The 12912-nt window shown below is 38.2% G+C and overlaps 1 protein-coding gene across 1 annotated transcript in view; it reads left to right on the forward strand.

The window, feature by feature from the left end:
- The window catches only part of LOC121414315 (metabotropic glutamate receptor 3-like), a 46994-nt gene extending 36906 nt beyond the window's left edge, over positions 1 to 10088 (forward strand). The window contains exons 4-5 of the mRNA XM_041607452.1: positions 3516 to 4675; positions 8826 to 10088. Of these exons, the coding sequence (XP_041463386.1) occupies positions 3516 to 4675; positions 8826 to 9824 (2159 nt within the window). The 3' untranslated portion in view covers positions 9825 to 10088. The remainder of the gene's footprint in view (positions 1 to 3515; positions 4676 to 8825) is intronic.
- The last annotated feature ends 2824 nt before the right edge of the window (positions 10089 to 12912 follow it).

Here is a 12912-nt window from a genome sequence, read left to right on the forward strand (position 1 = left end):
ACAAAGACGTAAGTTCGATAAAAATCGTTAATTTTGGAATATCATTCCATTTATTGCTGCTTGTATGAAGAAGATGCAGATCAAGCTATATTATACTGAGATCATGAAATTTGATTTTTTAATAACAACAAACCTATGATAAAATTTTTGGCACATTTTATGAACCGATATGGCTTACTACGTGCAAATAAACTAGGGTTTAGTATAATTATAAAGAGTTACCAGCAAGAGAAGCGCGCGACCCAAAATGTTTACCTTTTTCATTCAAAATCTAACTTTGTGAAAGGTTTTTACAAGATACTAGTATTTAAAAATATATCATATCATATTTCACGCTCTCTTTCTTTTCTCCTTTAATGGTCGTAAAGATTCCTTAGGGTCCATGCTCCCAAACCCCACAAGTAGGGGCGAAAACAAGAAAAAGTATTTAATTTCATTACCGAGCATATTCAACTTTGCGAGCATTTTGACCTTGTCAAACTTGCACCCCAACCACCCGCAGGCGCGGTGGCGAGTGAAAGGTCCAACTCTGCTCGAATACTCGCTATGAATTTTCCCGGAAATTTGCACCTTTCTTGCACCCCTATTCCTTAGTTTATACATTTATTTTTTCATCATTATCATAATTATTGTTATTTTATTATTACTATCATTATTATTGTTTCTATCATTATCATTATTATTGTTATTTTATTATTACTATCATTATTATTGTTTCTATCATTATTATTATCGTTGTTATTATTATTATTTCATGGTCATACCTGGAATACTGGGGGATATCCCCTATTCCCCGGGATCGAACAACCATGTTGTTCAATTTTCCAAATGATAGAAATTATTGAGCATGGTATTATACGTGCGACCATAGAGATGGTTAGAACGATGGTGGGACTTCAATAAGAGGGGGGGGGGGGGGGTAATCATAAAACGAAACGTATTGCAATATCATCACTCCCACCACTGTTTCATTAACTCTCAAACCAACTAAGAAAACAATGAAGTTCAACCAACTTCTCATTCTTATTATTTACCGACGTTGATGCAGAGTGGAAGAGTGGATTTTTTTCGGGGTACGAATTGGCGCGGAAAAATACAAGGGAAAAAAAGCAGAAGCAAATAAAAGTGGAGGCATTGAAAAGATGCGCCATTTTCTTTTCCTAGATTGAATTTAGGAACTCAACCTATCTCCCTCACCCTTATTGAATATATCACACTTATTGAAATGGTGAGATGAAAAAGATTTTTTTTACGCGAGGCTACACTGCATGACATCATCAATTATCTTCTATCGTCACACGTGTTAATCACATTTTAAGCTCAAGGGCAACTGTAAAACAAGAATTGCCATTGTCATTATTAGATTATTCATACTAAATTTATTCGAAGCACATCAGTAATTAGATTATGGGATGGTCATTGAATCACTGTGAATCAACATGGTAAGAAGTCTTAAAATCATCGGTACCAATTCGAAATCAATGATGTTTAAGACCCCCCCCCCCTTTTTTTAAAGTATAACAGTGCTTATGTTAATTCCTGGACGTAACAATTCGATGGCATTTTTAAAAAGCAATGCATACTGAAGTCTTGATTTTTTTTTATATATGTTGAATGATTTTTTGTTTCAGTTAGTCACTTTTTTTTTATTCCTGTTACATATCAATGTTCAACTTGTGAATATGTTTTATTAGCCTGAGTTTTTCCGATTTTTATATAGTTCTATAATCATTTATTCATACATTTCGTCCATGAATCGTGTACTTTTTTGGTTATCTAAACCCAGACAAAATACACGAGAGGCGAGTAAATGCGGTTTCCGTGGAGTTTAATAAATTGTTTCTGAAAAGCATCTTCCAAATGATGTATACCGAAATGTAAAATGATGTGGCATTAAATAAAGCCAAAATAATATAATGCAAGAATTAAAACATAATAATACATGTATAAACGTAAAGCCTCCTGAGATGTGTCATATGCGAAAAAATATAAGTTATTAAACCAATCTCCTCAATTGAAAATTAAAACAGTCCATCCACATTCATGACAAAGACACCAGTTTGTCATGTTGGCCAAATGTGGGAAACGTAAAAATCCATCTGCAAAGCTACGAAGCAAAGATTCCCGTTTGCAACACGAGCTTATGCAGAAAAAACTTTTAAAACAGAAACTAGTGCTCAGAAGCCCCACCAACGGCCCCGAACTAGAATGTGAACGAGGCAACGTTAATGTTCGGTCCTAAATGGAATTCGCTGGTGGCCTCATCCAAATCGGGTGACGAACCACGCCCCGTTCACATTATAACCTGAGGAGTGGAATATACGAAATTGGTCTAAATAACTGAAAATTATTATCTCAGGAAGCCCATAATAAGTGAAGAATCATAATGTGTTGGGAAAAGGCCGAGCTCCAGCAAGGGCGAAAACACCCCCTGAACACCTGATGATAAATGAACTAAACTAACTGGTAGACCAAAGTAAAATTCCAAAGTTATCTAAAAGTAGGTGAACAGGTTGGATGGAATTACCTTGCGGCCCACTTTGGGTGTGCGACCAGGCTTAAGGCCCGAAGCTCACATGCAGGTTAGAATGAATAACATGAAACAAAACATCTTGATGTTGAAAAATTAGTGGGGGTGACAAGGGGGTGGAGGAGGGAAAAATACAGGAAGTATGTGGCACAAAACAGGTGAATTGAGATAAAAGATGCTTTCCACTCGACTCCACGAAGAAGAATGCTAACTTGTTAGAAATTGGATTTTGCCCCCTCCCGAAATTACCACGTCAGCTAACGCGACGTAGCATCTTTAGCCACGCCTCCTTGTGATGTCCGAACTACCAAAATTCGCAATGCAACATTTTTTGGGCCACGCCTCCTCGTGAAGTCCGAACAATACCATATTTGGCATCGCAACATATCTCCACCAGGCCAAAGGAATTCGCCTGACCAGGCCCCTTCCTTGTAAACACCTGTTACGTACCGCTGGCGAGATATGTTGTTGTCCAGCTAGTCTGACCTGAGATAACCTCTCATTAACTCGCTTTGCGCGTTAAGAGGTATTATTTAATAGTTAAATTTAATTACATTTACTTTATTTCTTTGTATAACATAATGCTCTTGTATTGCATTGTATCATTTTAAACACAATCTTTAAGATATTACTCTGATTTTTATCTCATCTATTATATATTATTGATTTACATGTATTTATGTTTTTAATGTCAGGACCATGATGTAAAACAGTTTTTAACTGATCTTGTCATCCTGTATAAATATATTTGAATAAATAAATAAATATTTAGGGTTTTTTTTAATTGGATGTGTTGCCAAAAGCTTTTGTTTCATAATTCCTGATTAAGGGAGACTAGCCACGGATAAGTCAAACATTCTGTTTTCTGTTTGTGGTAATTCCCGAAGGAACTCGGCAGGACAGCATTTTGCTGGTAAACGCCAAGCTGGTATATAACCAATTACCTATGAATTAATGGGATTATGAATATGGTTGTTCTTTTCAGGTGCCTTTACAGTTGTTCCTCTATCGGGTCAAAACCAGGAGTATAATACCTACCTCAAGGCATTGAACATGACCAACAGCGACAATCCATGGTTGGAATCCTTCATGGAAAAATACGGAAGGTGTGTCGTGAACAGTTCCACAGGGTGTCTTTCCTGGACTTTTAAAAATGTCAGTGATATCGATGTGAGTTCCCATGAGACCATTGTCATGGACAGCGTCTTGACCTTCGCCTACGGCCTTCACGACATGCAACTGGACAAATGCCAATTTCCAAACCAAGGGTTGTGCGAAAACATGACCAATATGGATGGAACCGAGATACGGGACTACCTCCTGCGGACGTCGTTTGAAAGCCCCGTCAATGGTCGCGTTGAGTTTCTGGACAATGGGGACATGGGAGGGCGCTATGGTATCAAGAATCTTCAGTTTGTCGATGGGGTGTACAATTTCGTGGATGTAGGGGCTTGGGTTGATACCGACAGTGGTGAACGATTGGTAATAAACCAAGATATACCATGGTATATCCAAGGGAATTACAGTCTCTGGAACGAAGACACTGGGGTTCCACAATCAGTGTGCAGTAAACCTTGCGACACTGGACAAAAGAGAACTGTTCTTCCAGAAAATCCATGTTGCTGGTCCTGCACGAATTGCGCACCAAGCGAAATTGTGAACCACAACGGCACCGTATGTAGCCCTTGCGTCATCATGGAGCAAGACATCTTTACCTGGCCCAATGAGGAGAGGACGGTATGTACAGAGCTTGAACCGGTTATCAATAGGGCATGGACAACTGCTATTGTCATCCTATCCTCTATTGGACTCATCAGCACCATCATCACTTTCCTAATTTATGTCATGAATCGGGAGAAACCCTTGATTAAAGCATCAAGTCGAGAACTGAGCTACATCATCTTCACTGGTCTTTTTCTTGCTTTCTTGACTGCTCTTCTCTTTGGGGTCAATCCCTCGCCTGGTGTCTGTGCTATCAGGAGAATGGGATCACCAGTGGCGTTATCCCTCATCTATGTTTCCATAGCAACTAAGACTATACGGCTTTATAGAATATTCAGAGCAGGTCTGAAGTCTGCAAGAAGACCACGTTACATCAGCCCAACATCTCAGGTCACGCTTTCACTCGTCATATGTATCGCGCCTGTAAGTATATAATCTCCTTTTCCTTTACTTCTTCTTTTGTATTAAAGGGAAAAGGCTATCACTGACTTCCTGTGATTTGAAATAGGCCTACATATGTATATTATAAATTGATAAAACTGAACATAGAACTTTTGATCAAACTTCTATAAATCTCTTAACGAAAGAATATCTTTGATCTTCGATAGAAATTAGTATATCGTTATTGAAGTCTTTTCTTCATCCCCGGGGCTTCATCCATGGTCATGTTGGTGTAGTGAAGATTGGCGTATACGATGTGACATTTATCGGTTTACATTGGTTTACACCTACTTTGTCTACTTTCCCTTTAATTTCATCTAGCATAGTCTACAACAAATTCGTATACTAAAAATTGGTCTTGCCACTTAGCCGAATTACTATTTGTCTTATTTCTCATGATTGGGCTGTACCAGTTTCGTTTAATATCAACTCCGTTAACAAAACATAGTCTTTATGATGCATATGAACTGTTTGTTCCCAAATTATTACTCGAAAAAGAGCAAAAGAACGGCATTACCTAGACCATTTGGACATTAGACTAAATGGTAGTAGCCCAAACATGCGAAGTACGTATTATACCAAGGGATGGTTGAATCAAATGGAAATTGAACAAAACCAAGACCAAGTAGATCTAGCTTTATGGTTACTATAACTGAGTTATAGGTTACTATAATGAGGATTAGACCAACTGCCAGTAGACCGATCACATTCAGCTATGATGGTTACAGACGATATGAAAATTAGACCAACTTCTAGTAGACCAAGTGGGTTTAACTGATGTGTGGATGAGAACATGATGGTGTTACATGAAATATACCATCTGCTAACAGAACACGGAAACAAACACACTAATCAGGTTTAAGAAAATACGGTATAATTATTTTGAAGACAAATTAAAAGAAAAAATGGTATTGATTTATATTCAAGGATGACTATAATTACGTGTCTAATACATTTTTCAGGGCGCATTTTGTTTTACGTTTGTGACAACCCTATAATTCAAGCTCCCGGTGATTACCTACCATGGTCAATTGCTCTGTCGTATAAGGCATTTAGAAAATTACCTATTACGAGATATCACAAGCAATCCTTTCTCATTTCCCCCCGGGTGGTTATTGGCAAACCTATGATAATTGAGCTTCATTTAAAAAAAGATGGAACTAGATGGAACGGTGGTGAATACATTGTACTCGAACAAGTGTCGCAGTGCACAACTAAACTAAATTTCATTTTGTCAGACGATACCCTTTTATGGGCTCCCCCCAAAAAAAAAACTTCACGGCGCCTGTATCTCCCATACTGAGATGAAACATTTTTCCACGTGATAGCAATTTGATTTACATTTCGGAGACAAATGGTAAAGGATGAAATCATGATTGGATTGGGAAAAGTGTCTACCTCAAAAGTGAAAAGTGAAACATAAAAGGGTTTCTAATGTAATATTATGTAGGATCTATCTAATTACAAGACCCTTCAAGAATTATGTATAGGGCTTTATAAGAGAAGAGTCCCTGATAACAACTTGATGCGACCCGAAGTTTTCGCATTATCTTCATGAACCTGAGGCGGCTGATTCGTATCTTGGCCGTTTTGGATGCACCCTATATTCAGATTATCTTTATCCGCATCAATCCGATAGCGTGGGTAAAGTTCCAATACATAGATCTGGAAATAGACTCCTTTCCGATGTTTACCAAAAGTGAGAGCGTTGGCTTAGATTCAGCCTCTAGATTATAGCGTAAATGGTAAGGTTTCATGAAATTGATGTTGCATAGTCGGGGGCGAAGCTGCCGCGGCCCGCTCTTTTGGTCCCCCCCCCCAGAAAAAAAGAGAAAAAAGGAAGAAGAAGAAGAAGCAAGACAAGAGAAAGACGAAGAGTGAATGAAATAAGAGAAGGGGGTAATGCATAGGCGGATCCAGGGGGGCCTCGCCCTCCCCCCTTGCAAAAAAAGAAAGGGGAATGAAAGAAAAAAGTAAAGAGAGGGTAAAAAAATAAGGGGAAAAATAAGAGGATGACGAGTGAACAATATAAGACAAGGGGAAGACTTTGAAAATAATTTGAAAAAATATTTCGTGTCACTATATAATTTTTTTATTTGCGCTCGCATTGCCTCTTAGGTGATTTTGATATCTTGCTCAATACGGAGCTTAAATATCAAATTTTGAAGTCAATATATAAGACATATTTCAGCTCGGAAATCGAACTTTCATTATTTTTGTTTGTTTTGAACATTGATTTTCTGTGAAAATTCTGATTTATGATCTGAATATAAACATTTTGTGCTCGCGCTGCGCGGTCGCAAAATTTGATAAGTCAGATACCTATTATTTTCCTGTATTCCATAAAGTTCTCAAAATATCCTTATTCAGGGCAGATTGTCAAAACGTATCAGCTAGCGCTGCATGCTCGCATTTTGATTGGTGACTTACGTATATCTCAATATTTTTTTTTTTATCAAACTTAAATTTCCCATTTATCACAAATTTCGGCTCGCGTTTTGCGCTCGCATTGATTGTTGAGAATATATATTAACTCATGCGTCTTATTCATGACAAAATTGCTTTAATGTCCAGTTTTCAGGACATAAACAGATATCGTGCTCTCATTTGGCTTATTAGATTAATAAATAAGATATTGATTTATTAATCGAATTGTCCCTTTTTCAGAATGGAATATTGACATGTTTCATTTCGCGCTTAGGAAAGGAAATAGGAAGATCGTCATCATTTACATGATGACCCAATGTACTTAGAATGTCCCGGCCCTATGTCAAAACTAACAGTAATAATAATGAAATACATTATCGGCTCTTTTTAACTGTGCCATATCCACCTGACAAATTTCCTACAAATTGCTTAAAATACATAACTTAAATTGACCTCTTTTCAGATCGGAATATTAAATAATCTAAGCTCGCGCTTCGTTTAATTGATTTTCATGATAAAAAAACGGTATTTAGAATCCCCAGATTCTAGGTCGAAATCTGAAACACGCGCGCTCATGTTTATTCAGATACGCAGCTTGTTTTCGATTCTCCTCTCGTTTTACACTCGCATTATTAATGTAGAAAGATTTCAAATTACTAATTCTTATGATGATTTACAAGACATGAATAGAGTGTCAAATTTTAAAAATGTAAATCTCGAATTTTCCACTCGCGCTTCGCGCTCGCATCAATTGTTTAGTTAAGTACTTATCCTTTTACGATTACAAAAAGTGCTTAGAATTTTCTTCAGGTAAAAGTTTTCAGCTCGCATTGTTTGATTGTGGAAACATGTAACGTCTCCATGCTTGCTAACTGCAAGCAGCCGCTAACAGATCCTATTCAGATCAGAAAAAAAACCTATATCAAAAATTTCTGCTCGCGTTTTGTGCTAAACAATAAGATTATTTTATAAGAATAAAATTTTCGCTCGCACTTCGGGCTCTCATTGCCTGTTGAGTGAGATAATAATCTGCTCAATAAGGTAACATTGGGCTTGATGTGTATTGTTTTAAGTCAGCATGCATAAAATATTCGATTTGAGTTTTCCTTATATTATTTTAGCGAGATACGACTCATGTTCAGAATTTAAAGAATTTGTTAGATACATTTACATTTTCATGGGAAAAAAATACTTGGAATATCCAGTTTCTTATGTCGGAATAACAAATGAAAATAATAATTGTAATCAGCTCGCGCTTCGCGCTCGTTGTTGGAGCGGTCATAGAGCGGAGAGAAAAAATCATCACCGCTCGCTACCGTTCACCATTTTCGATTTCGATGTCTTTTTTTTTTTAGGGGGGGTTCGCGCTCGCATTATATTGGTTAGGCTGGTCACACCGCCCGAGCGTTGTTGCAGCAGTCGTGGAGCGGAGAGAAAAAATTATCACCGCTCGCTACCGTTCACAGAGCAATTTTCGATTTCGATTGTTGTTTTTTTTTGTTTTCGATTTTCCCTAGTTTTGTGAGCGACATTCGACCCTCTCTCCCTACCGCTCCATATCCGCTCCAACAACGCTCGGGCGGTGTGACCAGGCCTTTAGGCTTTATGGAGCCCCTCCGCTACCCAGAGTCATAGTGCTAGTGTGCAATTATCAGTAATCATGAAACATAATGTAATAGAGTCTGTCCTTTTTTTTGTCGACTAGGTGGTGTGGTCTTCTGTTTGGTTTATCATCATTCCGCCTTCAGTAGAGATAACCATGCCTGATATCAACATCAACAAGATTGAACTAACATGCGCAGAAGACGATATTGAAGTCATCGGCACATTGACCTGGGAGATTTGTCTCATTATAGTTTGCTGTATATTCGCTTTCGTTACACGGAAACTTCCAGAGAACTATAACGAGTCTCGTTTCATCACCTTCTGCGTGTTTAGCAGTTTAGTTGTCTTCTCTTCTTTCGCCCCACCATTCTTCACTACAAATGAAGCAGTTTACAAAGCTAGTTACTCGGCCCTAGGACTCATCATCAATGCTACTGTCACAATCGTCTGCCTATTTGTCGTCAAGATATACGCGCTGTATTTTGTGGACGAGCGCGAACTAAATATATTCACGCAGAGCCGGACTCGTAGTAACACTAGAACCAACTCAATGGCCAATGTCCACAGTACAAGTGAGGGCACGGCCCCGCCGGCTAGTCCTACACGCACGGGTCCACAGGAGAACAAGGGGTTTGAGAATGATGTGAAGAGTCAGGATATAATGGGTAACTTAAACCATAGTAGCAATAATAATAATAATAACCGATCCGCTCTCCCCCCTCTCAGAAACAGCATGAACCTTGAGCAAAATGTCAGTAATGACATTGAAAAGGGGCTCTCAAGGTCGAGGAGCAGCAGCAAAAACTCAAGTGGGGGAGGCGGGAGTCTGATGCACAGACTACGAGGCAATTCCACGCGCGTTGGAGATTCTGAAGTAGCGCACGCAGAACAACGGTATGCTGACACTGGCGGCGATAAAGGGCAAACCAAAGGCGATTTAAACTCTGAAGTGGCCAAGGACGAGGTCAAGGGTCAAAATAGGTCTTCTGGACACAAGTTAGCTCAGATTAAAGGGATGTCAGAAGAAAGTACTAGCTCACAAAGTGATGACCAACGTGTTTTGCTGAGTGTGAAAAGACACAAAGGAATTGTTTCATGACAAAATATGCTGAACTTTGTCTTGTAAAAACATCGCACCAGATATGTTTTGTATAGTACTAGTCTGCATGAGCTTCCTTCACGTTTGTTCTACACAGCTGCACTTTAAGAGAGATTTTGTTGTCTTTAATGGATTATTTGTGATTCTTTAGATGCGGAGGTTCATCCCTACGTTCATAATTGTAATAATGGTTCTTTAAAAGCGCATCACACATAGCAGTTGCATATCCCTATGCGCTATATGCGTTTTGTATACAGAAGTTTGAAAGTCCCACGTGCGTAACTAAGATTTAACACCATTTATTGTTGATATTTAATTGGTCTTGTAGGCCTACATGTATGGCATAATAGTGTGATGTGATGGTGTAAGAAATGGTGTAAAAGAAAAAAAAAGCCTATAAGATTTTTTTTTCAAGATAACGTATAGCATACCTACAGTTTTGTGATAAACATTTTTTGTATTTCCTTATTACATGTAGGTGTTTTCCATATAATAATGATGGGTAGTGATCCCGATGAGATGGCATGCTTATAATTAATCCTAGGTTTAACCCTAAGCTAGAACTTTAGATCACAATACTATGGGAAGCTGGTTTCATAATACTTTTTTATCATATTCATGGTAAAGATAATGTAACAATTCAATAAAATTTGTTATATTTTTTTCTCCAATTATTCTCATTTCACGACACAATGCTTTTAATAAAACTTTGTGTCGCAGAATTAAAATATTTTTTTTTAGGTAAATGGTCTTTATAACAGTAACTCCATAAAATGTGATTTTCTTAAACCCACGTTTGACTAACTATGACCATCAGAATAGCACACAAGGAGTGCACCACTATCGCCATTGTTTCTTAAACAGAAGCCTTTAGCAGCCATCTAAACAACAGAAATGTAGAATATAAAATTTAATTCAATTTATCATACAAAAGCAAATACACAATGGCAAACAAACAAATAAAAACAGGTTATTTAGGGATTTCTTGAACGATTCAATCGTTGGGGATTGTCTTAATGTGAGAGGGGGCTTTCTCCATTCCATGGAGGATGTAAGTAGAAAAATGTTATTAACATTAGAATGCAAATTATGTATTTTATGTTATGTCCCCCAAAATATATATGTTGACATTTGTAGTTGATGAAAACCATTTCTTTTAAATTTTCTCTCTCATTACGGCAAAAAAGTGTTCTTATCACGTCCTTCTTGTACTTTTGTTTTATGTTCGAACAGATAAATTAATCCAGTGGTCTGTCTATACACTCAAGCAAGCCATAATAACATTCATTTTCCTCTGACTCTAATGAGTAATGATGCAATACAATATAAAAATACAGGTATTTATACAGCACTCTTCACATTGACTGAATAATAGCGCTTTACAAAGAACCAAATACTCCTAGGGAAAATATGAATGGTAACTACATACATTAATGACAAGTAAAACTATTGAAGAAAAATAAATGTCTGCATACCTATTGTCTTGTCCGATGATGTCATGTATTGGCAGGGTATACAAACTGAAAAGCTGTGGACCAACCATTTATCCCTGCGGAAATCTAAAATTAAGAGAAATTGATTCTGAGAGCTAATTCGCGACCTTCAACCTGAAACTAACATTCTTCTTGTAAGAATCAAAGAAGGATATCACATTCTAAGAGATTCTAAATTAAGTAGACAGACGATTCAATAGAATTTCATGGTCGACAGAGTCAAGCAAAACAGAGAGGTCTAGGGCAAAAAGGGTTGTTGTTTATCGATCTGAGAATGTCATTGTACAGGAAGACTCAATGATTTTTAACAATAACATGCATATTATTTGTATCCAAGTAATCCTAGATTTGGGACAAAGCGGCCTTCTCATTGATTTGAATATCAATAATGAATATCGATCAATGGCATTAAGATTTTAAGTAAATATGTTATTCATACTCTATTCTTGATGAACCCTATCAACCAAAAACACTGTAATGTCGGATCTAATGGTTCGGTTTGGTGTCGGTGTGACTCCAGACTGACTACTGATGGTTCGGTTTGGTGTCGGTGTGACTCCAGACTGTCTACTGATGGTTCGGTTTGGTGTCGGTGTGACTCCAGACTGACTACTGATGGTTCGGTTTGGTGTCGGTGTGACTCCAGACTGTCTACTGATGGTTCGGTTTGGTGTCGGTGTGACTCCAGACTGACTACTGATGGTTCGGTTTGGTGTCGGTGTGACTCCAGACTGACTACTGATGGTTCGGTTTGGTGTCGGTGTGACTCCAGACTGACTACTGATGGTTCGGTTTGGTGTCGGTGTGACTCCAGACTGACTACTGATGGTTCGGTTTGGTGTCGGTGTGACTCCAGACTGACTACTGATGGTTCGGTTTGGTGTCGGTGTGACTCCAGACTGACTACTGATGGTTCGGTTTGGTGTCGGTGTGACTCCAGACTGACTACTGATGGTTCGCTTTGGTGTCGGTGTGACTCCAGACTGACTACTGATGGTTCGGTTTGGTGTCGGTGTGACTCCAGACTGACTACTGATGGTTCGGTTTGGTGTCGGTGTGACTCCAGACTGACTACTGATGGTTCGGTTTGGTGTCGGTCAGTTCCCCTTTGTGACTGAGATATTAATCCTCAAGGATTGACTTCACACTATATCTACATATAATGAAAAACAGCTATTCCTTCAATTGAAGCTCAACATTTTCATACAGATTTACGTATTCAGAAGAGCTTTTCAGTGATTTTTTATTTCAAATTCACGAGGATCTAATCTAGGTAATGTGCGGGGGGTGTAATGGACTGGAATTAAGAAAGTTATAGCTATGGAAAAATATATTCTAACACTGTATCTAAGAAGGTGTTACATTTAAACTGAAAGGATCTACATTTGTTTCATGAGTAAAAATGCTATCAATGGCGGATCGGGGGGGGGGGGGGGTGTACAGCCGGCCCGTGCCCCCCTTTTGAGAGGCACAATTTGTAATGTATAAATCCCGTTAAACAGAAGTATGCCCTCCCCTTTTGAAAGTGAAGAGAGTTTCATTTTTATTTCTTTATTTTATTTTTTGGCTTGGCCAATTTTTTCGTGGACGAAATG

The sequence above is a fragment of the Lytechinus variegatus genome, chromosome 4 (genome assembly GCF_018143015.1).
Source record: "Lytechinus variegatus isolate NC3 chromosome 4, Lvar_3.0, whole genome shotgun sequence".
NCBI lineage: Eukaryota > Metazoa > Echinodermata > Echinoidea > Temnopleuroida > Toxopneustidae > Lytechinus > Lytechinus variegatus.